Source organism: Gekko japonicus, unplaced genomic scaffold, assembly GCF_001447785.1.
Source record: "Gekko japonicus isolate JY-2015 unplaced genomic scaffold, Gekko_japonicus_V1.1 scaffold14, whole genome shotgun sequence".
Classification (NCBI taxonomy): domain Eukaryota; kingdom Metazoa; phylum Chordata; class Lepidosauria; order Squamata; family Gekkonidae; genus Gekko; species Gekko japonicus.
In genome coordinates this window covers 2,754,964-2,781,756 of record NW_015176452.1, presented here as the reverse complement: position 1 = coordinate 2,781,756, position 26,793 = coordinate 2,754,964, and the positions used below count along the sequence as shown (strand labels likewise).

Sequence of the window (26,793 nt, the reverse complement as noted above, 5' to 3'; positions counted from 1 at the left end):
TTCTTGAGATCTTGTGCTTTTATTTTTCTGTCAGCAATTTTGTATGTCATGCTAGCATACATTCATTTCCTTCATAATTCCCAGAGGTGATGTGTACAGAAGCCATTTAGTAGACAAACGCACAGGGAGTACACTTAAATCTTAACTTGCTGTGATTGAAATATTCACTCCTTGATCATAACTGATTTGGCAATTATAGTGTATAAACATCTTTATTTAAAATGAGTACAAGAATTAACATTACTTAAAAATTCAACTCAAAAAAGTAATTATAGAGACCTTATTTTAAATTTGTGAAGAGTTGCCTTCATTTTTAAGAGCATCATTATTGTATTTGTGCTATATTTTTTCTTCCTGTACTTTGTCTTCAGTATTACCATAAATGGAGAAATTAAGCTTAATCAATAATGTAATTTTTCTAAGAATGAACATTGGCCCTGCTTTCTCTTCTGAAGTACCAGGTCCTGCTTTTTCAGGTGCTGCCATTCTTAAACTTTGTTGTGTTGTCGATCTCTGCTCTGGTTTGCTTGGTCTTAGCAGGTCATCACATTTTCTTACATTATGGCCACTCATAGGAAGGCTGCTTTGAATGAATGAAGTCCAAGTTCTCTTGCAACTTATGAAGTGAAGGGAAAGGGGAATAGAAACAATGTATATTGTGTCACTGAGAATTTTGCCAGTTGGGGATTGGTACTATTGTTCTGAATATCATGTGAAAGCCTTTACCACTGGCTTCCACCTGTACATTGTACAAGTGCATTGGAGCTGAAGGAGCGGAGTATTTATTTGGTATTTTCCACTCTTAGTTCTGAAGAATGACTGACATCTTTCTCTATTTTTAATCATGATTGGGTCGATCAGTTTAAAGTAGCCTGGATAGGAATCACAATCTTTGCTGTTTATACTTCTTCTTATAATTGGTGTTCCCATTGATTACAAAGGTATTTGCTTTTAAATACACATACCAGAGACATAGTCCTTGCTTAGTAAAAAAGAGTTAGCTATGCAGATGAGAAATTAAGTCCATTAGATATGGTGAATATTAAAGATGTTCCAGTCTCCCTGAAAATCAGATGACTCTTTGAGATTTCTGTATTGAATGTCTTTCATAATATTGGACTTGCATGGGAAGGACAGAATATAACTCGTAAACCAGGATGTCCATATATAGTTTGATTTGCTCATAATCATTCTATTTTTGTTGAATTTTGAGATTAAAAGAATTATATTTCTGAACAAATTTTCTTGCTGGAATGAATAACTACGACTATGACTTTTGTGGAGAAGCTGGCTTCCTAGTAATACCAAAGAAGCTATGGGAGGGGCTGCCCCTAGAGACTGGGGTTAGCATTGGTTCTAATTGTAAATTGTCAGTCTCTGGGGAAGCTGCTTTGCTTCCCATAGCTTCGCGAGCTTCATTTTCTATTTAGTTATGCAGATATTTTTGGGAGATTTAGCTTGCTTAATTGCAACGTTGATTTGTGCACTCTGAGAAGGATACATGAGTTATGTTTACTAGGCCATGGTATTTCCAAGTTATGTCACTCTCAGACTTCTTAACTAAGAAAGCACAGAATTCAAACTGCCTGCATATGCACTGTTGGATAAAATTGAGTTATTTAGCTTCTAACACTTGCCTGCAAGATACATTTAGATTCTGGTCTTAATATTCAAGAGAAATATACCATAACTGGAAATGAAGGATAATTTAAATGGCAAGAATTATACATAATGGTGATGGGTAGATCTTCGTCGTGGTCTCTGTGCTTCACACCAATGGGATCTAGTGCGCACGCGCTGGATCGATCGCTGCTGTAGCAAGCTCTTTTAACGAATTTTCATGCCCAGCCCCCCCCCCCGGCATGTGCAGGAACCCCACCGCGCATGCCTAGAGGGGGTGGGTGCGGACATCCCACCAGTTTCTTTCTTACCACCACGTTGGAAAGACCTTTTTCCCTTCTCGGTCTGATCGGATCGCTGTTAGCCTCGCTTATAGCTTCGTCTCACAGCTCTTTAGAGTTATTTTTCTAACTTGTTTTTCGCTTTCAGTTTGTTTATAGTTGTTTCTTTTAAAAAAAACCTTTATTTTCTCTGAGGGGAATTTACCTCAGGCCTCCGAGCCACCACCCCCCCTCAACCATTTTTTCTTCACTTCTCTTCTTATGGAGAAGAAGTGGGAATTGTTTAATAGATGCAGACATTGTGGTAGCAAACTTGCTCCTCCCGATTGTCACACCCTCTGCACCATGGTTATAACGTCTTCCTCAAAATCCAAGAAAATGCATTCAACACCTTCGGATAAGGAAGGTAAAAAATTAGATGCTTTCGGCAGGCGCTTTTATTCCACGGGCGCATTGGGAGTCAAGGCCACTAACTACCTGGCCTGTATGAACCGGTATCAGTATACTCTTTGGGAACGGTTCTCAGAGCTACTTAGCCATCTCCCAGACGATAAACTTCAGGCAGCCAGACGTTTACAAAAGGAAGGCATGGTGTTGGCAAAACAACAGCTCAGCACTACCAAACATGTCCTCAAGGCATCTTCCAAGAACCATGGCATCTGCAATAGCTCTCAGGAGACATTCCTGGCTTCGCAACACCACTCTCCCATTAGACACCAGTTCTTATGTGAAAAACCTCCCCTTCGATGGCCTGGGGCTTTTCAATGCAGCAACTGACTCTACTCTACAAGAGTTGGATAAGAGCATTAAAGCATCTCGAGCGCTAGGTGTCTCATCCTCTGTGAGGCAACAATACCGCCCCCGCACCTGGTCCAGGTCCTGGCAGAGACGCACCTCAGCTCATCAGTCTCCGGACGCAAGGTGGAGACCGAGAACGTCTTCGGGAGGCAAAAAACCCGCCTACCAAAAACCAAAGTTCGGTTCCGGACAACAAGGTTCCTTCACCAAACAGCCCAAGCCCTCCAAGCAGGGTTTTTGACTTCCCTGTCACCGAGTCAGCTCATACCCATCTCTCTCCTTTTATCCATGCCTGGCGTCTCATCACCTCAGACGAGTGGGTCCTGTCCATCTTGACCCAAGGTTACAAAATTCAGTTCCATCAGAACCCCAACACTCCGGTCGTCGTCTCCACGCCCCCTTCCCCACCTCTCCTCGGGGAGGTGTCCGTCCTTCTGCAGAAGGGAGCCATCGAGAGTGTACCACCACACATCCAAGGGACGGGATTTCCCGATACTTCACAGTCCCGAAGAGGGATGGAGGCCTTCGACCAATATTAGATCTCAGGGAACTGAACCGTTTTGTGACCTACCACCGCTTCCGCATGGTCTCCCTACAACAGATCATGCCACTGCTTCGCAGACACGTCTGGATGGCCACCCTAGACCTCCAAGACGCATATTTCCACCTTACCATCCACCCCTTCCACCGCCAATATCTACGCTTTGCAATTGGCCAACACCCCTACCAATACACGGCCCTTCCATTCGGCTTTTCCAGTGCCCCGAGAGTTTTCACAAAGACCATGATTGTGGTTGCAGCTTTCCTACGTCTCCGAGGGATGTCCGTCTACCCATACATAGACGATTGGCTTCTAGTGGCTCCTTTGCAACACGCCCTGGTCTCGAACGTAACAGAAACTCTGTCACTTCTGGACAACCTGGGCATGCGCAGAAACTCCACCGCGCATGCCTAGAGGGGGTGGGCACAGACATTCCGCAAGTTCCTACAAACCACTGTAAATCAACCCCTATTCCAAAATGTAGAAGCTGACAGCAGCGGGGAAGGAGGGCGGGTGGTGTGAATGCACAGATGACTACTCGAAGATCACCAGTTACTGGTAAGCAACCTGCTTATCTTCGTCGTGGTCTCTGTGCTTCACACCAATGGGAGATTAGCGAGCAGTAGCCTACCTGGAGGAGGGTGCTGGCAGGTCTTTTACTGCGTAGCCGAAGACAGAATGTGACGTCCCATGTTGTTACTGGTGTTGGTACGGACGTCTAGGGCGTAGTGCCTGATGAAGGTATTAGGCGTGAAAATCCGTTAAAGGAGCTTGCTACAGCAGCGATCGATCCAGCGCGTGCACACTAAATCCCATTGGTGTGAATGCACAGATGACTACTCGAAGATCACCAGTTACTGGTAAGCAACCTGCTTTTCTCCAACGTAGATCAAACAAATCTGCAGTGCGGGCCCATCTAGAGTCAGGCTAGAGGTTTCTTCAAATTGTGTTATTCCTCAGGTTCCCAAAACAATATAACTGGTTAAAATATTTATGTAGGGCTTTAAAATCCTCCCCCAAATTATACTGCCATGTTGGTACATGTACAGATGCTGCATAAACAAAACTTTGGAGAAAAAATGGGGCACATCTGCAGCCTATACTATTCCTTTTCTGAATTACACCATTTATGATTCTGTGCTCCAGCTAACAGAGAAGCAGTGGAACATGAGGTGGAATATTTCAGCAGCAGTGGATAAAGATAAAGCTGGTGTAATATGCTCACTTACAACAATGGCTGCATTTACCATCCTGGGCGAAATTCAAACTGCACCATTCAGCTAATATATTACTTAACTGTGGAAATATCATATAAAATATGTATTGTTTAAACAGTGAGTAACTTGCAGTCTCCTCCCCCACAGGCTCCAAGTTCTTCTCTGCTCCATGAATGTGTGATGGAATCCTGAACAAAGCAAATACCTGGCACAAATTTTCCATGTGTTAAAGAGGTTGGCAGTTTTTAAATTTTTATTTATTATTTATTGAGATTTTTACCCCACCCTCCCCGCAGAGTGGGCTCAGGGCGGTTTACAAGGGGCAAAGCCCATATAAAACAGATAAAAACAATAAAAACATTAATAACAGTTGTACTCAATTCAAAAACAAGATGGTCTCCGGATACAGGATACTGCTGTACAGGTATTTAAAATTCAGTGCCTACCAATTTTCATTCAATTAAATTGTGAAACCATACCAGAGTTTTGCATTTCATTAATATATGAGAAGATTCCTGAATTTGCCAATTAGAAATTGCTTCTGTGCCCTTGCTAGGCAAATGTAGAGTGGCTTGTAATAAACACAAGCCATTATAAAAACACTTAAAATCAGAACATACTTTAAAATGGTGCTTTGGTGTTTTTTTAATTATGTATTTTTCTGAAGACCAGGCTTACCATTAATGGTTAATGAAGGTACAAATGCTTTGTAAGCTAGAAAGTCACTACTTGCTGTGAAAATAACAAAGAATTTGACAAGTGCTTTATGATCTCTACTATTCTTACCTTCACAACGACCCTTTGAGACAGGGCTTTCATTCTGAGAGAGACCAAATCTATTCCTAGGGGGAAAAGTCAATGTTCTGTGTGTGGAATCCTGGCTCTCTTGGGTACCTGTTAGACACCATTAACGAGTAGTCCATTCATGTAGGTCTCTAACATTCTTAAATGTTTTAATTATACCCTAGTAAATGTTCAAACAAAAATACAAGAGGTGACTAATTTACATTTTATGGATATTGCTTTAGTATGTGTTTGCTTACTGAGCATTCTTAAAATACGATTTTTTAAAACTGAAAGCTGGTAAAACAAGTTGTAGTTTTAGAATAGGAACTGTAAATTCTCTGCCAATATTCTTAGCACGCAGCACTGTTAATTTGTGGAAGATACAGTTAAATGTTAATCAGTGCTGCAGAAAAATTCCAGTGTAGCCTTTTGCTGAGTTCTGTAATTCATAAGCTATTTTGAATTAAGGAAGAAACTACATTTGCACTTACTAACTAAAGCATGATTATTTTGTTACATGGAAGTCACAAAAGCAGTTCCTTGTGACTAGAGCCGTCACATTGATAATGTTATTCGAGTGACCTGGAGTTCTAGTCTTCTGTCCTACCCCTTCCCTTGGAAATTATTTCCAATGTTGTCTACATAAAATGTTCCAAATACAATTCCTTTCAGTTTTGGTCTTTTTGTAAATCTCTGTCATGCCCGTTCAGGGGTCCCCTGCATTCCTTATAAATGGGGGTTGTGAGTGGTCATGGAGCATTTCTGTGACATAGATAGAGTGGGCCCCCTCAGATTGTGCATGTCCCTTTGTCCCCATTTCAAGGCTCCCTTTACTTACCAAGGTTGAAGGGAATGGGAAAGAACCAGCTAGAGTGGCACACTCTGGAACCAGTGGCTATAAGATTCAGGAGAATTGATCATGCAACTCTCCTGCTGGCTTCTTTCTCTTTTCTCTTGGTCCTTCTAAAGGTTGTCGGGGACTTCTCATCCTCCCAGCCTGCCCATTGCTCTTACTGTTTTCTCCAGCCTGGTCCGCCAAGTAGTCCAAGCATAAACTCTCTGGGTTGCTGCTGGGTTGAGGGTACAAAATCCCTCTCCCATTGCTGCTGTTCTCATCTGTAGTATGTCTGGCCACACAAGCACAAATGTCCTGGAGTCTTAATACAAATGTACATAGTGTGTGCATCTGGTTCATCTGCAGCTCTGGGGCTTTGTACATGTGAAGGCTTGTGTACCTTGCCCTTTGTTTTCCAACATTTGATTCATCATGCCCAGTATTCTTGTGCTAAACTAAAAAGCCCTAACCATTTGAACTATTTTTCATTAGGGCTCTTTTTGTAGCAGGAACTCCTTTGCATATTAGGCGACACGCCTCTAATGTAGCCAATCCTCCAAGAGCTTACAGGGCTCTTCTTACAGGGGCTACTGTAAGCTCTTGGAGGATTGGCTACCTTAGGGGTGTGTCACCTAATATGCAAAGGAGTTCCTGCTACAAAAAAAGCCCTGAATTAAGAACAAATCAGTAAGCCTTGATTTATCACTGATAAATCACTACAACAAGATTCACAAATATGTTCTCACTATATGACTTGAAACAGTATATAATAAATCCATACAATGGCTCCCTCAAGAATTGTTGTTTAAAGTTTATACTAACCTTTTGTTGTAGGTAAGTACAGGTCTAGTATAGTATTATCAACTTGAGCCTTGCCTCATGTGAGGTAATTATTGTATTACTTTATACATGAAGAGCTTTCCTTAGAGAGTGTGATCAATTAGAAATAATTTTAAGTGTCCCACAAGGGAGAGCAAGCCTATTATGGAAAATTATCCTATTAATTTCAGGGTTGCACTCTGAAGAACAATTTAAAGCATTAAGAAACAAGGAATAAAGTAGCATTAGATTAAACAAACGTAGAGTTTCTACTGCCATATCACATGTATCTGTGCCTGGCCCCCAATAGATTTTATTAATAGAAACATGTGCTTAGATTATGCACAGTTAGCCTTTTGTTCCCTCCTCCTCAGTAGTCCTTTCCAATCCTGAGAAAGTTTATTCCCAGGGTTGTGGGACCCACGTGGGGCAGGAGGCTCCAGTAGAGAAAGGGACAAAATCAGTCCTTTATTCCCTTGCTCTGTTTGTGGAAGGGGCAGGAGGGAATGATTTCACCTGCTTCACATTCCCTGCTACAACATCCTGATTTACATGGCAGTTCATGGACACTGTGCAGATCCTGCACAGATAAAATAAATTTTCCCGTGGTTTTTAAGGGGAGAGGAAAGCTGGAAAGATCTGTGTCAGTGCCTTCCGCTGATGTTTTCTGGATCCAATCTCTTGATTCTAAATCAGTAGATCTTAAAACAACATCTTAAGATTCTTACATCTTATATTCCATTTGTGAGGTAATGGCAGAAGACTCTAATCTCAAGCTAACTTTAAGATCCACATAACTTGACTTTGGCATTCAGTTACTGAGTTAGGCTGAAGGCCTAACTTGGATTAAAATGTTGATCCTAGGCTATATTTTACTGTTTTGAGTAGTTGAGCTCATCAAATAATATCAGGTCAAGAATGTGTCAACTAAGGTACGTGGTGTAATGATTAGAGTGTCTGGAAAACCCTGGTTTGAATCTTGCTTAGCTGTGACATACCATGTCCCAGACGTCAGATGCCGTAGAGGCTCTAATGCACTAGAAATTGGTCAGTGGGACTGCAGGAATTCCTAAGACCCTGACCTGACCTGTGGTTCAGACAGAGGTATTGATGCTACCCGTGTGGAGAGAATTCAGCACCCCAATGTTTCTCTGAGAAAAGTTCAGACATCTCAAACAAGAAACCAGAATTTACAGATCCATTACAGTTCCAGTTGCTCCTAACTTCAGACTCCCCGTCCTCTCCTGGAAGTTAAGATGGCATAGTTTGAGACCACACAGAGTGCCAGTCTTCAAGGCAAGGTGCCACTTCTTTAGAGTCTTGCTAATTTTAAGATGGCATAGGGCTTGGACACTTGGAAGTGCTGTTTTTCTCTTTAGTTGCTCGATTGAATTTGAACCATTGATGATCTATGAGTTTGCGGCAAGAACTCATGCATGTCCAATCAGCCATTCCAGTGTTAGTCCCTTGGAACCTGGATACTTGGCTAACTGCTGCTACAGTCCAGTTACTTCCAGACCTTGTTGAGAACCTGTGATCTAGCATGCTAGTAATCCAATCCTAACCATATTTACTTGAACGTAAATCCTAGTGTTTAGTAGGATTTGCTTCCAAATATGCATATATTCAGCATTGTAGCCTAAATGACAAGCAATTCATAGCACAAATTATATAGTTTGTAGGGAATCAGCAGCCAGTAGCTTTAAAAGTTAGTTTTCTGTACTGAAAAACACAGCATAACACCATGAGGGCTGCATGTAGCCCATTATGGCCAAGGGCTGCACTGCGCATGGACCTTTAAGGCCAAACGTTATGTGCCGGTACCAAATGACAAACGGGAGAAAGAGCCTGGGCAAGGTGAGTGTAAGGGTTGGGCAAACATATTCTAACTCAGCATGTTTGGATATCAATTTAAACTTTATAACATTGAAAACACTGAATATTTCAATAGTGTCACATTTAAACAAACTTATGCTTGAAATTTTAGTTAAAGCATTTTTATGCTGCCTTCCACCCAGTTCAGGGTCCATAAGGTAGCAAAGAATCAAAGCCTTCAAACATTTTTAAATGTATGTATATAATAAAAACATTTTCAGAAATATAGAAACACATAGAGACGTACACATAAATAGGAAGGAGGGTCATTGGAGGAAGGCCAGACAAAACAGTGAAATCTTCACCTGCTGATGGAAGACACTAGGAAGGAGGGGGATAAAGGGATCTGCCTGGGGAGGAAATTCTGCAGTTTTGGTGCCATAACTGAGAAGGCCTGATGATGATGATGACTCTTCATTCTTCTTACTGGAACTACAAGTATTATTTTTAAAAAATTCGGTCTACAAAGAAGCAGATTACAAAATATGATGACAGGCAATCAGTACATGGATTACAGGATATGACAACATTTGAATCTAACAGCAATGATCCCTGGTGTGACAAAATAATGTAATTGGGCTGGGATTATAGAAGGGGGGGGGGCGCAGAACAATGCATGGAAACATACCTGTTTAATGCAACAAGATAATCAGTGTAGGAAATACTTTACCCCTATTAAATCACCTTCTGGGCTGAATCATTACACCACAGCTTTGCACCCAAAGTAGGACCTCCACAGATTAACAGTGGTTGTGTAGGTTCATAGTAGAGTAGGCATACCTTCATTTTTGCTTGCCTAAGCTATATAGGGCTTTAAAGACTAATATCAGCCTGTGAATTGGGTGCAAAAGCAATTTGGGAGCCAATGGAAATGGAAAAAGATCAGAGTGATATGGTCTCTACAACTCACTCCAGTCAGCAGTATTCTGTACTAACTGTAGTTTCTGAAGACTCTTCAAGGGCAGCCCTACTATGAGTGCATTGCAATAATCTAATCTATGTGTTACCAGGGCATGCACCATAGTGGAAAGATATCTTTTGCCTAGGGAAGGCCACAACTGGCTTACCAGCTGAAGCCAGTCAGCAGTTCCACAGTACAGTCTTCTGGAACTTACCTTCTAGGAAAGACTGAAAGCACCAAAGAATTTTGCCTCGCATTCCCAACCCTGAAAGGTGGTACAGAAGGATGCCATGAGCTATGGTATCAAAAGGTGCTGAGTGGTTCAGGAGAGTCACCAGGCTGGTACTTCTACCATCCATCTCCTGGCATAAGTTGTCAACCATGATGACCATTTCAAAATGTTGTTTATATCTATTTTATATATATGAGAGTCATCACTATTAAATGTCGTGGAGTATTTTATGTAAGAATCTCCATATGACACAGTCTGAGTGATGAAAACCTTGTTTTAAAAAGCATTTTTACTCAAACCAAAAGCACAAATATTTCAGTGCTCCTCTAAATTTCCAATTTTTCAGTCAGAAATATGAAAAAAGATTTTTTTGGGGGAAAACTTTTGTGTTCCCCCTACAATTTCTGCATGTGTGTTTTTTCTGGGCCTTCATACCTCTACCCTTAATAGTTACATAGAAATCCATGAATGTTCACGGCTTCTTAGATGTTTGGTTTAGGACACGGGCCTGTGAGTGGAGGTAGATTCACATTCCCCACTCACTTAATGATCTTGGGCTAGTCATAGTTCACATTCTCATCCCAACTGTGAAGGTAAAATGGAGGAGATGATTACCTTGTATATACCACCATGAGTTCTTTGAAAAAGGGAAAGATGCAAATATAATACAGGTATAACTTTTTTAATTGTGTTGGTTTAGTGCTGAATAAGCACTTAAGGGTTGTTCCCTTACATTTATTTATTTATTTCATTTACACTCTGCCTTTCGCAGCAGGCCAGAAAAAAAAATTGCACATCCAGGGTGCAGGAGAAGCCAGCCAGCCCCAAGCTGAGCCTCTGGGGCTGTCTTCTGCAGCCTCTTTTAAATTTAAAGGAACTGCAGAAGCCCGACAAACAACTGAGAGACGGGAGCAACCTGCTCCTGCCTCTTGCTGTTTTCAGATTTTCTAGTAATTCCCAAATAGATCTAGGATTTTCTCACAATTTTTTCCCTGCGAAAACCCAGCTATATTTGGGATGCTGAAATAAGGTATTTTTGAGGGATTATACAAATTTAGAGTATACGGAATAGTAACAGTAAGGTTAAAAATAAACAGAATAATTACAAAACAATTAAACAATCTTAAAGGGATTTTTTGCATATGGCCTCTGGATACAGTGGCAGTAGGAAATCATCACTGCCCCCACCAGGCCAACTGGGTGGAATAAGTCAATCTAAGTTAAGCAAGATGAACCTATCTCAGGGGGCAATGATAGATTTGAATAAAATGATACAAGAGAGTGTCACACAAGCAGTCTCAAGCAGTAAAAATAACAGTGGAAAATACTTTACCATCTCTGATAAAGAAAGAAATAGAACCCATAAGAAATAGAACCCATAACCCATAATTAAAACAGAGACAGAAGTAATTAAGAAACGGATATTAGAAAACAATCAAGAAATCCAAAAAATTACCTCCTCTCATGTAAGATTTAAGGAAAAATTAAGGGACCTAGATTTAGATGTGCAAGAGATAAAAAGTAAAAATGAAAGAATTGAGGAAACCCTTATTAATCTAGAAATGGACAAGGCTGCTCCAATTTTAAGGTGCCAAAATATTCCGGAAAATATAGAAAAGAATCTTAAGAAAGAGTTGACCCAAAGTATAGCAGAACAATTAAAAATAGGAACGCAAGAAGAAATTGAAAATGAAATTGAGGTGCTCTATAGGAGAAATTCTGCATTTGCAAGAAGATATAAAAAACCTAGGGAGGTTCACATAAAATTCTACAGGAAGGAAATGAAAGAAAAAATATTAAAAGCCTCTTATGAAAACAAGGTATTATTGCATGGCGAGGAAATCTTGTTTCTGAAAGAAATTCCATGGAGAGTTAGGGAGAGAAGAGCGCCCTACTCAACATTGACCAATCTACTGAAGAACAATGGAATCATGTTTAGGTGGTTGATTACCTTTGATAGTAAGAGGCACAGGTTGGATTCTATATTCAAAGCTACGCATTTCCTGGAAAAATATGGCGAAGATCTGGGAATGCCAAAAGAGGATACAGAGGAGGAAGATAAAGAGGAATGTAACCATGTTCTGTAGTTTTTGAAGTTTATTTATATTTTATTTATTTATTAAATTTCAACCCCGTCCTCCCGCCGAAGCAGCTCAGAGGAAACATGGGGGCATGGTGTTTATGCATATGCATGCAAACCAATGCATAATGAGTAAGAGGAGGGAGGAAAGGCATGGTAAAAGGAATGGGGGAAAAGAAAAGGAAATCTGATCGGTTGATGGTGAGGATGATGCAAATGGCAACAGCATTAAATGACTAATTTTCCAATAAATCACAGCATGTTTAGTGGGGACTTAAAGCAAGGAAGAAAAGCATGTTTTTAGAAGTTATAAAAGATGGTAGACATATTGTCCTGAGATATATTTTCCTGAGAAGAAGAAGCAGACTTTTTAATACTGCCTTATTTATATGTACTGCACATATTTTCTTTGTTCAGCATTTCTAATTTTCTTGCTTTTGCTGACATTTTTTCTAGAGCTTTCAAAGCAAGTCACCATGGCCACAGAGATTGGGTCACCACCGCGGTTTTTCCATATGCCAAGGTTTCAGCATCAGGCACCTCGGCAACTATTCTATAAAAGGCCTGATTTTGCCCAGCAACAGGCAATGCAGCAACTCACCTTTGATGGGAAACGCATGAGAAAAGCTGTGAATCGAAAAACTATTGATTACAATCCATCTGTAATCAAATATTTGGAGGTATGTTCATAGTCTCTATACTGAATTGTTATGCTTTAGAGTCTAGAAGTGTACATAAGTATTTAACTCTTTTTTGTCTTGTCCATCTAAATGTTACTGGTTAAAAAATACAAGAAGCTCATTAGAGCTTTGAGAAGTAAAGAGAGATATTTGTTGTTTAGTGTTAGCTTTTAGATTAACTTTGAGGCAAAATATGCCTGTGCTTCTAGCTAGTGGGTATCTAGCTGAATGTTGTTCAGGTATTTATCATTTCTGAGGTGGAAAAAGCCTAGAAGGGATTGTGCTACCAGGTCACAGCAATTTGTGACACACTGTGTACATCTATATTTCACAGAAAAAAATATCATGGAAAGGGGGGGGTATGTTTAGTTTTGCTTATTGCAAGAGTAGTACAGGATCAAAGCACCAGACCTTTTCACCTCAGGCATCTTGAAGCTAAGAAAATGGAAAGACCTTCAGGGTGGTATCGTTCTTTGTCTTACCAGTGGAAGGCTAAGACCAGTTTTCCTTCACACACTAATGGGATAGGAAAGACTGACAGGATAGAAGAAGATTTAGCTATTTTTTTCCCAAAGGCTCTGATTTTTGAGGTGGAGTCTCATTTACTGAGAGCCTACATCAGGGTTGTTGGTAAGCTCAATGAGAAAGGGATGAATGGGTCTCTGGGGGCACTGTGTTTCAGCTTTGTGCTGCTTGAAAGTAAAAAGTTACCAGATGATCCTTCCATTCTTTTCTATTTATCTGGAAAATAAAATATTGTGTTGAGGAATAGTGTAGGCACATTTGTTTCTTGTTCAGAACAATCTAGAATTGTATAACTGATTAGTATTAATCAGATCTCTTCCCCCCCCCCATTTTCAGAATAGAGTATGGCAAAGAGACCAACGGGATATGCGAGCAATTCAGCCTGATGGAGGGTATTATAATGATGTGAGTACACATTTTTTTTCCTCTTGAAGTTCGTGGACACTAACGCATTCTTCCTAACAGGCTGGAAAATTTGGAATAAATTACATTTCTCTCTTTGTCTGTGGGAGATGTGGATATTTATATTAATCACATATGAGACACCCCTAGGTGAAATGAAGTGTCTTCAATTTGTGAAACAAGGTCTTTGGATACAAGCCCTAGTACAGAATATTTAGAATTTGGATAATGCTTTGTGTACTTGAGATCCCAAGATACTGTGTAGTGTCTCCACAAAAATTGGTCTTGATTGTCTTGATTCAGTGGAAGCAAAGTTGTGCAAATCAATGTATTAAATGCAGGAATAAAAGTGCCCTCTTTTTCCTTCCAGCTGGTTCCACCCATAGGAATGTTGAATAATCCTATGAATGCTGTAACAACAAAATTTGTCAGGACATCTACCAATAAAGTAAAATGTCCAGTGTTTGTTGTTAGGGTAAGTACGGTGTTACAATTTGCATGATATTGAATCTCTCAGTAACTTTCCTAATGGGTTTTATGATACCCAGTGATTGTACAGCTTTCGTTGTATCACACAGTGGACAGAACATAAATCTGACAGTGCTCAAAGCACTGGGATGTCATCGGTCAAAAGAAAAGACCAGTATGTGTCAGGCAGCTGTGTTTATGGTACATCAGAAGGAACATATGCAAAACGAAGAATACAGTTCTGCTGCATGACAGCTACATATTGTTCATACCTGCATTAAAATCTGCAGTTGTGGTAGAATAGCAAATTATGCTCTGACAGATTATTAATTCATGTTGCTCTTGCAGTGGACTCCTGAAGGCAGGCGCTTGGTCACTGGAGCTTCTAGTGGAGAGTTCACCTTATGGAATGGGCTTACTTTCAACTTTGAAACAATATTACAGGTAAGTATAGATAGAAACCTGTGTAATTAATAGGTGTTTTAATATCGTCTGTTTTCTGACATCACAAAAAACAGAGAACAATATTGGAAACTAAAATAAGGTTTTGGATCTTTTGACTTTGGCTGTTGAGATTTTGGGCCATTTATGTAATCTTGTGTATGCCGTAACAGTTCTACTTACACAACAATTGGCATTCATAAAATCGCATTTGTAGACAAATCTCTGATTTATTGCTAAGTAATGTAATTTGATAATAGCCCCTGCTTATTTATTTATTTCATTAGATTTATTAGTTTTATTTATTTATTTCATTAGATTTTAGACCGCCCTACCTCTGCCAAGGCAGGGCTCAGGGCAGTGTACAACATAATGGATTAATTACATATATAATGAAACAATTTAAAACAAGAAAAACGCACTAAATTAGCCTAAAATACGGTGCTGAATAAACCAGTAGTGCCACTGCCTCATGGGGATGGGGGAGGGAATGGGAGTGCCAGAAGGATAAAACCGTCACTGTCCTCAACCAAATGCCTGGCGGGACATCTCTGCCTTACAGGCCTTGCGAAACTGCATGAGGTCCTGCAGGGCACGGATGTTATTAGGCAGAAAGTTCCACCAGGTAGAAGTAAGGGCAGAGAATGCCCTGGTTGAGGACAGCCACCTATCCTTCGGGTTGGGAACCACCAGTAAGCACAATGCTCTTCTGTGTGGATATGCACAGCATTTTCTGTGTGGCTATTTAGCATTTTCTTAAATGTTTCTACCTTTCTATTCAGAGGTTTTAGTGCGTTGACTGTATTTGTCTCATTTGAAAGTTAACTAGAGATCCTTTTTTTCTGATTCCGCAGGCTCATGACAGCCCAGTACGGGCTATGACTTGGTCGCACAATGATATGTGGATGTTGACAGCAGACCATGGGGGATATGTGAAGTACTGGCAGTCCAACATGAACAACGTCAAGATGTTCCAGGCACATAAGGAGGCGATTAGAGAGGCCAGGTTTATACACAATATACCATTTTCTGTAGTTCCTATTTCCATGATTAGACTGTTCTATAAGTGTATTCTGGATGCAGGCATGCAGGGGTGCTGTCAGATTCTGGGAAATGTCCTGCACCATATAAACATTTCCTTTGTTTCCACGATTTCATGGATTTGCTGGCATTTCTCTGAAATAGTGTTGTCCCAGTATCTGCCTTTGCAATATGTTAGAGATGTATTTGTCTGCCGCATTTTGCACTGGTATTGGTATCTTTTATATATGGTTGCAATGTGTATTAGTTATTCTTTTTTATACTCACTGTGTAAGATGACGATTTCATTCCAAATAAAGAATTCAGTATTTAATAATATAATTGAATAAAATATAATCCAGAAATAAAAACATCTGCATAGTTCTCACAACATAAAAAAACTAAATAAAGTGAAGAACTGCTTGGCTTGGGGAGGCCAAGAAGTCCAGTAGCCCGAAGGACCCACACAGATTTCCACATCCAGAAGTCACGCTTAATGTTGAATGGGTTGTTCAATTACAGAATCTGATGAGATGACTTTAGGACTTCTTCACAGTTCAGTATTGAGTCTCCAATTGTGCCATTGTAAATATAAAAATGAAGTGATACTCCCTCGCTAAGATGTATGTGAAGAATGTTTATAGTCTTTTGACAAAGGATGTAAATAGAGGAAACTTACTTAATTAAAGTGTGCCTGAAGAGGAGTTGCAGAACCAAATTAAGCCTACAGCAGTTGTTCCTCACTTTTTGGTCCTGCCTATTGGGGAAGAAGATTTACTACCACAGAAGCATTTTCCATTCAATTTGCCATTTTCCCTCACAATTTAAGATTTTCCTGACAAAGCTTTCAAGAAGTGTTTTACTGGTTATATAGGTTTACAGTGTTGTAACTGTGTACTAGATTTCTCCAAACTAAGTTCTTGTCGTGAATAAAGATCCAGGAGTTTCAGGGGGACTACAGCTGAAAAGAAACTTCCTTGGTTTTTCACTGCATCAGAAAGGAAGTGGCTGTCCATCCATAACTGGCGAAGGTCCAACCAAAGCATAGTAGAGCTGCTGCCATGTCATCCCTCCATATTTTATGAGGAGCTTCACAACTTTTGAAGCCTCTCTAATGGTGCTTGTATTTTATGGGAATGGCAACTCTTCTCTCATTACGCTTTTTTAGATACGTAGGCAAATGATATTTTTAAAAAGAACCACTACTTTTATCTGTTCCATACTTTCCCTACCAGTTTTTGCTTCCCTTATTACAAGAAGTCTGTGGATGAAGAAGGATCTATTACAAACTCTCCTGGAACTATGATTTCCATACCTCTTTCAAAGAACATGAAATTCTTGCTCTTGTCAATTTCACATTTGTACTGCTATTGCAGAGAAAGGAACAGTTGTCTGCAACCATAGGTGGAACAGGGCTAACGGGAAGTTGTGCTGAAGCTTTCTCCAGTTGGTTGGGGAACAAAATGCAGAAATAAGTACTTAGCAGAATTCCTTTATTCAAATGGACTGGCTATGTGAACACCTTGGGATGAGGTATGACTTCTCTGGCAGGATGTGTTCAGGTGCCTCCATCAGTTTATTAGCACTTAAGTTAAACTTTGCCCTGTCTGAGAAGTTTAGATAATCTGTTAAATGCTGACTTCTTTCCCCTGCTGTGTGTCTTCATGTAACAGTTTCTCACCCACGGATAATAAATTTGCTACATGCTCTGATGACGGCACTGTTAGAATCTGGGACTTTCTACGTTGCCATGAGGAGAGAATTCTTCGAGGTATGTGTACAAAAAGAACTGGTTGGGATATGTCGAAAAGGGAAAATTCTTTCTAACAATTCACGTTCGTTAAACAAACCCTTCTCCACTTTGGCATTTCTTCAAGCACCGATATCGCAAAGATTTCAGAATTCTGTTGGTGGTTAGCATTTATGAGCTATTTACATTACTTTTAGTATTGGAGCAGCGTCCTGTGATTGCCCTGCTTCTTAGAGTTACAAACATCTGTGTAGGAAGGAAAGCCAAATGCCAAGTCTCACATTCTCATATCAGTATATGATGGTTGCCACAAGTTGGGGTAGAAACACTCAAGCTGAATGCACTTTCCCCCATAAAGTAATGTTAAAGCCATTTGTTTTTCATTTTCTTAATACAAGTCAGATCATATGTTATCTGTCTACTACGTTTTGTCCTGCCTTTCACCCAAGAAACTCATATATGGTTTCCCCTACTGCTATAATAGAAAGTATAGCTTTTCAACAAGTGAATACTAGTAATCACGTAAACACAGCGTACTTGGAATACCTTGACTTCCCAATTTGTGGAATCACTATACATGTATAATATCTTCCATTAATATCTATTTTAATCCTACTTTGCTCTCAGACTGAGGACTCAAAGTGGCTTTACAAAGTAAAAAATACTTAAACTTTTAAACATGAATAGACAACCCCAGCAGGGCCTCAGGCCGACCTAAAATAGGTGATGAGCCATGAGGACATCCTGGGCTGGTGCTGGTTCTGCCAGCATCTCTCAGTGCAGGGCTGCAGGATCATGCATCTGGTGAAGACCGGGCTTTAAGTCACCCGCAAAAAAATAAAAAGCTGCCTCACGTGTCCACAGTTCGAAGCCTTCCTTGCACCTCTTGTAACTATTCGGACCAAATGCATCTCCTATAGATACGGTTCTTAGAACATCATTTTAGGCTTTAGGATATATAAAATAGAGGGGAAAGGGGGTTTAGCAGCAGTGTTCTCATTTTCATACTATCACGTGAATGTTAGCATTGAATTAATTTGCATTGAAAAGTATATTTGAATAGATCTCCCAATCTAGCTTCTGTAGCCTGATTTTACTTTTGTAAATACAGAAGGTTCTGAAAAACTCTCTGGGTTTGGGGATTGATACTTGATGTATTATCCACCAAATAGATTAGCTGCAAGGAAGTACTAAACTGAAAAATGGGTTTTGCTTAGGCTTCCTGAAAGTGCCTCCCACGTTTACTTGGGTACTAGAAACCATTTCCAAGCAATGTTACTGCTACAACTCCTCAATATGTTTCATTGTCTTAATTTTGGCTGGAAAACATTTCATAGACACACTTGTTGAAATCCAAGTGCTGAGCTATGATTTTCTGTCTACATACTGGGCTCGCACTGCCGTCATTCAGAGTAAAAGGCTGAAGTAGAGGATATATGCTTGTGCTACTCAGTTACTGTTCTATCAAGCACTTGCTTTCATACTTGAAAACTTTAGGGCAGTATACAAAGGAGATTATACAAATGGGTTTCTTAACTAATTGGCATTTGAGGTTGTATTCATTTCTGTTATAAACTGGATTAAAATTATCTCTACAGGCTTGTATTTTTACTCAGAATTAAACCCTGTAACATCAGTGAAGAGATTAGATCATATTAAAAGTTCATATTAAAGGTTGGGTCATATTAAAGGTTCGCTGACAGAAGCAACCTTTCTTTGCCAGTAGGCACCCAGTGACCCCTTAAATGGTATTGCTGAGGGCTGGAAAGCCAAATAGGCTGAGGAGTGAGATTGCCACCCTTTTATTTTGTAAGTGGAATGTTAGTAGCATTCAGCTGTAGGATTGAACACTTCATTTTCTATTACATGCCGCTAGTTCTATTTTTTACTATTTTTCTGACCCCTTAGAAGCTATTTATGTCATTTGGCTTAAACTCCATCAAATCATGTTAGACCATTTGGAAAAATTCTTTTGCTTATGGGGAAAAACTTCTGATAAAGAAAATAACCCAGATTTGTTGCAGCGTGCTCATGTTTCAGTGGGACAGAACTACTGTGTTAATTAGAATTGTAGGTGCATAGGTATCGCAGCCTTAGAATTCTTTGCTATTCAGGGACTGACATACTGACATACTGATATATATATTTCATTTTTGGACCTTTCTCTTGGTGCTGGAAATTACAAATCTTGGTACAGGTCTTAATTCTGAGAATTCAGTCCTTTAAACACTGTTCAGCAATGTTTGTAGGATCACTTTGTTAACTGCCTTCAAACAAGTGAATCTTCTATCATCCCAACACCTTGAAAGACATTTTTAATGCAGGTGTTAGAAGTAAAAGTTTAACTAAATATAGATTAGAATCCTTAATGGGAGGGAGGACTCACCAGACATACACACACAGTTCAACTCCATCTAGTTCTCTTTATGCAGATTAAGTGAACAGTAGTGATGTCCTGTGGTCTCCAAATACTTTAGCTAATGTTTAAGCCAGAAGTGTTGAACTCACTTTGTTGGGTCAGACCATGTGTGCCATAAAATGTAATGCCAGGTACCAGAGATATTTTACCACTGACCATGACCCATACCCCTCCTCAGCAGAGCTCAGGGCCAACCAGCCCTCCTCTCCCCTTATGGTTGCCAACTCTGGGTTGGGCGATCCGTGAAGATATGGGGGGAAACCCTGGGGAGGGCCTGTGTTTGGGGAAGGGAGGGACCTCAGCAGGGAGTATAATCTAATATAGGCCCTTCCAGCCCACATTTGGACTGGTTTCCCAACCATTTGCTCACAGACTGGATAATAGCCCTGGATGGGCCAGTTCTGGCCTCTGGGCCACATCTTTGACATGTCTGGTGTAAGCCATTGAAATTTACCATTCTGCATTACAGAATTTACAGCCCAAGGTTTTAAAAATAATTGGTGGTTATATTAATTCAAAGAATTTCATAATGCCTATATGTGTTCCGTTCAAAATATAAATATTACTTGGGTCACTGTATATTAAAAACTCCAGTTGAACCTGTTAACATAAAAGATGTATGTTACAGCTCACTCTGATGTAGTTCATAGGATTTTACACAGTACTAGTTGTATGAGATTCCCAGCATCTAGTTCAAGACCCCTTTATCGGGCTGGTTTGACTGCACTTTAGAGCTAAAGAAATGGATACCTGCAAGTGGATAATCTTAAAATTTAGCCTAAGATTACACTTGTGATTAACTGTTTGAAGGGGCATCTTTTGAAGGAATATGCCCCTTTGTTCAGACTTCTGTTCTGTAGGATATGTACTAGAATGTTATGGGTTGGGCATAAAACTGAAGGATGGGAAGGTAAGGTACATAGATACAAGAACAGAATAAAACTGAAAGTTATTATGTTGAATGTAATCAAACGAAAAAAAATGGTCATCCTGGCTTTCTCACGGATTAACATCCATTTATGAAATTAATGCTTCAAATTAAGATATCCCTACTTTTGTTGAGCTGGGGTATCTTAATGGGGGGGGGGAATCTGTTTATCAGCTTTTCCTTTTTCCCTTCAAGTTATTTTTCTAGTGATACCCTCTCATACCTACGTACACACGTAACTTGGATAGCCCAGGCTAGCCTGATTTCATCAGATCTTGAAAGTTAAGCACGGTATAGGAGACCACCAAGAAACACCAGGGTCGTGACACAGACGCAGGCAATGGCAGACCACCTCTGTATGTCCCTTGCCTTGAAAACCCTATCGGATTGCCATGTCAGCTGTGACTTGATGGCAAAAAATAAAACACCCCACCACCACCACCCGCAGAATACAGAATTCTCTAGTATTGCTATTAAAAACTATCCTAAAAAGTTGGCAGATGTCTTCATATAACAATTTTTAAAATTTTGTTTGGAGTTCAAAAACAGTGATTGGATCTAGATTACTGTAGCTGGAGCAGAGCTTGGATAAAAGGTATTTACCGCTGCCAATGCCCCCTTCCCAGTGCAGCCCTTCGTGCTACATCCTACACCATTTGCTATGGGGCAGTGTTATGAGGGGGTGGAGGGGACAGAAGGGGAAGGACGCAAAGATCTCTTCTACAAAATATAAACTATACACTGGAAATGTTGGAGTTCCTCAAGTAAAAGATCACTCGTAATATAGAAACTTCCATGAAAGGTAGCTTATCTGTTACAGACCTGTCATCTGCTCCAGTGGGTGTGTTACCGGATAAACTTTTCAATTCACATGAAGTAAGGCTTCATAGGCCTTGCCAGCACCTTGCATGAACTGAGTTTGTGCATTACTACTCAGAATCCCCTGCAACATCCACTGCTTCCTCAGTAAACAAGCTGATGTGAGATGTGTTTCTTGAAGCGAAAGGACTTCCTTTGCATGCAGAAGGTCCCAGGTTGAGATCATTGTATCTTCAGTAAAGGAACTGGATAACAGGTGTTGGGAAAGATGTTTCTCTGCCTGAGAGTTCGGGGAGCTTACTTCCAGTCAGAGTAAGCAGTACAAAGCTGGGGGGACTGATGATAAAATGTGGTATAAAACCCCTTGGTGAACCTGAAAAATACCTTTGCAAGGTCTAAATTTGAAGGATCATAAATTGTACAAGTCATGTGGGGTATGCAGTGATATTCCTATCACGTGCCCTCTATGATATTTACCCAGAGAACTTGGAAAAAAGGAAATATGATAAATCTTGAATTCTTAGTCTCATTCTATTAGCAGCTGATATGAATTCTGAGTCACTGGCTTAAATATGTAACCTAGCAACATACACTCTTTTTTGCTCTTGTGTCTTAAAATGCTATTCAGTAAAATTGTTCTGGATGGGGAATAGTTTTGAAAACTCGAACTGTGTTGATCTTGAATGTGAGATATATTCTGTGATCCACTAGTTTGATTTTGCGGAGCAAATCCCCCAGCTTTGTTCTCTGTGTGTTCTACAGTAGAGGGTGAGCATGGAGCATTACAGGCAACTGGTAGCAAATTGGCCACAGCAGTTAACTGGAAAATATGGAGAATTGTAACCAGTTAAAAGCATCTTCCTCTGATACAATAGGATGCCAAGCAATCTTGAGTTTGTAATTTTCGGGCTGGTGTTCAAGGAATCATCTGCCTCCAATTTTTTTTGCTAGGTACTACTCTGTATCCAGTTTGCCCTTTTACTGATATGAAACAAAGCTGTTGAATTTTTAAATATTTCTGGCCGCAATCATACGGGCCGGAAAATGCAGGGGGGAAGCGTGGCTGTTTGCCCCGGTGCAAAATAACGCGCGGTTGCGCGAGCAGACGTCCCATGGAGGTCCCGTGGTTAGGGGGGAGGTGCAGATCACAGGACAATCCTGCGGCACTGCAAAGAAGGGGCCACGGGGCAAACGGGGTTGTGTTTTGTTTCTTTTTTTAAACTAAAGTGTGTGCATGCTCCGTTGGGTGCTTGTACGCATCCGTGGAGACTTGGGGGGGGGGACCTTTTTGCGAGGGGACATGGGCGGGCGCCGGAACTACCACCGGAAACGTGATTAGACGCCCGCCCATGCCCCGCGGTTTCCAGAAACTAGTACCTTGGAGGTACTAGTTTTTTACAGCGCATCTTCGGAGTGAAGCCTCGAGTGAGCCACGGGAGCTCTACGCTTCCCAGATGTGGTGGTGAGATCGCACCCGGAAAATCCGCCTATCTTCCGTCTCTCTAGCGTGCCTAATGCTCCGTGTGACCGCAGCCACAATTTGGTTTTCCAAGCTGGGCATGGTACTGATTTGGCATGTAGCCATAGCCTGCATTTGAGAGATGAGGTAGCCAATTGTGTCCTATTTAACATATTGCATTGTTCTGTGCATTCAAACCCACTGATAAGACAACAATGTGACTGCTGTATCAGGACTGTGCTTTACAAGTAGTTCTCGTTTCTGGTAGGGAAATTGCAGAGTGTTGATGGCAGACAAACTTTCTCTGGGACGTTTTAAATGGGGGCTGCTTTTCTTACTGCTCAGGCTTACAACCTGGAGTACTGCTTCTTTCCCAGGAATGAAAGTACACTTGCCATTGAGAGAGAAGCCCCCCCCCCTTTTAAAAAAACTTTGGTTCTGACCATTCATGTCTCAGACATGACAGAGTGATGAATTATAGGACACAGCAATAAATTATAGGGCAACTAGAGATTGCAGTCAGCACAGAACATGATGACTTGCGTTTAGACATGTCCAAAGTAGTGTTTAAGGGTGTGCACTGGTTTACTTTAACCTTCCAATTCAAGATGTTTTTCAACTAATAAAACTAATTTACTTAGATTGTTTTCTTCTGTATGTATGATGGTGACCTTTACAGCCTGATGGAGTAGCTTCTTTGTACTGTGCCCTGACCAGTAAATATTGATGAAGCAGGTTCACTTGTTGACAGAAAGTACCAGAAGGGTTGCACAAATAATTAGGACAGACATGTATGTGAGCTGGCAATTGCACCTTCCTCCAGGGTTGATGAAATTTCTCAGTCATATTATCCTGGAAGTACAAATACAAAAATGACAAGACCATCCCATAAGATTTCAGAAATCCCAGTGCAAGGTCTCTTTTCATGTGTTATCCTGGAAAAATAGAGCTTACAGAGTGGCATTCTAAGAATAACTTCAGCCCCTTATAACTGACACAGAACCAAAGTTAGATGATACCTGCAGCTGGTGCATTTTGGTCCAGTGATTTCCTCCTGCATGTTTAAAGTATACCACTTTAAAAAATCTCCTTAAAAAGTTGATGAAACGGATTTTTAAAGATGGTTAAAATAATTATTTCCTCTTTGTAGAGATCTCCCTTGTTATACTTAATCACTGTACATGCATCTTTACAATGTATGGGAAAGCATAAAGCTTATTCTAAACATATACTGTAGTACAACGCAAAATAGTTGTATCATGAGTTTCTCTGCACCTACTGTAAAACATAGTAGAATCTAGCAGATAAAGCATTATAGGATCATGTAATGTTTTATTACTCTGCTATCCATAGGTTTGGATCCTATGGCTATGGAAACAGAGATACTCACAAGATAGATCTTCTTTGCTTTCACCTTCCCAAAGAAATTCTCTCTGATTGCTTTTATTTAAAAAATGTTTGTTGGAAACTGAAGTAAGGAAGAAGAATCAGGTGAAATTGCCCCCACCTCACTGTTAAGCCAATGGAAAATTTGCTCCACTGCACTTTTTCTACCAGCAGAAAAGTAAGGTGGGATCAATTTCACTTAATTCCTTCTCACTGCAGCTCCCCTGCCTGGTGGTGTTCTGTCCATGGAGATTCCATAATCCCTTGAAATCCCTCTTCAGACTTTAAAGAAGCTACAGTGTGTGGCATAAAAATTCCAGGTGCTGGTTTTGGTGCCTCTTCTGTTCCTTTAGACTCCAGGATGGGTGCTCTTAAAGACATTTATCACGGTAATTGAGTTCTGAATAAAGTCTTGAACTATCTGTTATTTGCCTATAAGCTCTTCTTAATCACTTCATCATCTGCCAATGCTATCCTAGAGTGTTCACAAACATTCTTACTGTTTAGGAATAACCTGTGAACAAAGGACTGGGATATTGGGATTTACATTGGAAAGGGATGAAGAGAGGTGAAGAGATTAAATTTTCATAGTTCTTCTTTGTTTCCTTAGTGTTTGTTTTCATTATTCTCCATACTCTCTTTACTCTTGGCTCCTAAAAGCCAGTTTGATGTGTCTTCCACAGTTTGTTTAGTCTTGTGCTTTAGTGAGTCTAAGTGGAAGAGAATTCCTTAACTGGGGCATTGCCACCAAGAGTGCTTCTCTGTTTCCTTGCATGCTTGGTTTTATGCCTAGATTATATACTTATGAGTGTTCCAGGTAGATCTTAAAGGACATGGTGAAATGTAGAGATGGTAGTGGTCTTGGATCTGTTGGATCAGGCCAGTTAGGACTTATCTGTAATAATTCCCACCCTGAATTACACTTGGAAGATAATTTGGAGCCAGTGCAGACACTGGGAGTACTGGTGTAATGTAAATTCAACCTGCATCTTCAGAAGTCTGACTAAAGCATTCTGTACCAACTGATGTCTCTGCACAGCCATTAAAGGCAACCCCACATTTAGTGTATTACATTTGTTTAGCCTTGAAGTTATGAAAAAATAAATTAGGATTTGTAAGTTTGCGTATTGTATATACCATAGCTTTTTCACCAAGTGAAACTGGTAGATCATAAGCACTGCACTCATGGAATCCAGGAATATCCTAAAACTGACTCTGAATTACAAAAGAGATCCAGATTCCATCCATGAGAGGAGTCCTAATGCCAATCCCACCTACAAGGCCTGCTATTCATCATCCTGTCTCAGTTTAAGGCCACAGCCAGACACTGGAAGAGTGCAGAGTCGGTTGGGCCTAGGCCAGGTGAAAAGAGAGGAGAGTGATACCATGGTATTATCAACATATTAATTCCATCACATGCCATGCCCCTGTTTGGCATTACCCAGCATCCTCATATACATATTGAGTAGAGAAATGGGCAAAGTGGCACCCTGTGGAATTCCATGCAGAACATTGTGGGGCGATAAAGAATAGTTACCTACAACTATCCTCTACGACCTTTCTATTAAGAATTTGAAAGTGCATTTTTTTAAAAAATGTGTGTGTTAGCTATTTCCCCTAAAGAAAATTAATTTGTTCAAAATCACTGGAAGCTAGAATTACTTCAGTAGATTCATATACCCATAAGAGTTGTTCCATGTCAAAAATAATAAAAGCTGTCTGTTTCTTAATAGTGTTTCCCCTGTACAGTTATTTTAGAATGTAGATGGAATTGAGCAGATATTTTGAAGCCTTTCACATGACTTCCTATTTGGCATAAGAAAACATGATGGTTGTCAAAGCACAAGTGAAAATAGTGGGCCAGTTCAAGAACATTTAAAAATTACTTGACTACATTGCATGCATATAAATTCTTCTGACTTAAGAACTGTTCTTCTTTGAGTATTCCATTTGTTAGACAAATAGTAAAGAACATGTGATTGATATATAGTATATAAACAAAACTCAATTAAAATGTATATTAGCTAACATGAGGACATAATCTAAATAAAGAAACAAGGGTATTTCCTTTTTCACGTGCAGTATCAAAGAAATCTTATTTGATTACTTGTATAACCTTTAATCAATTAATTTATTAGATTTGCATGGGAAAAAGAAAATACCCTGGTTTCTTTGTTTAGATGATCTCCTCATGTGTCACATTGTTCCTACTATTTGGGTTTCCATATAGATCAGGTTTTCCAAAAGTACTCTTATTAAAAATAAGGTTTCATTTTCATTTACCAAATCAATCTGGGGCATTTTTGAAATTTTAACCAGTTGTCCTACTATTCCAGTCCTAGAAATATGGCATTCCATAGGTGCTAGTATAATCTGTGGAATAAACTATATTTTAAAACCTTGACATTAACAGAAAAGTTATTTTCTCAGACCAAAGCAATTATTTTATGCTACTACTACCACTTCAGATATAGAGAGTTAAAACTCTTAGCAAAATGTTTATCTTGTTGA

At 40.0% G+C, this 26,793-nt stretch overlaps 1 protein-coding gene across 1 annotated transcript in view; it reads left to right on the top strand.

The window, feature by feature from the left end:
• WDR33 (WD repeat domain 33) overlaps positions 1-26,793 on the top strand; it is a 90,046-nt gene that overhangs the window by 3,037 nt on the left and 60,216 nt on the right. The window contains exons 2-8 of the mRNA XM_015426864.1: positions 4,605-4,691; positions 12,442-12,665; positions 13,527-13,595; positions 13,963-14,067; positions 14,409-14,504; positions 15,356-15,507; positions 17,195-17,292. Of these exons, the coding sequence (XP_015282350.1) occupies positions 12,462-12,665; positions 13,527-13,595; positions 13,963-14,067; positions 14,409-14,504; positions 15,356-15,507; positions 17,195-17,292 (724 nt within the window). The 5' untranslated portion in view covers positions 4,605-4,691; positions 12,442-12,461. The remainder of the gene's footprint in view (positions 1-4,604; positions 4,692-12,441; positions 12,666-13,526; positions 13,596-13,962; positions 14,068-14,408; positions 14,505-15,355; positions 15,508-17,194; positions 17,293-26,793) is intronic.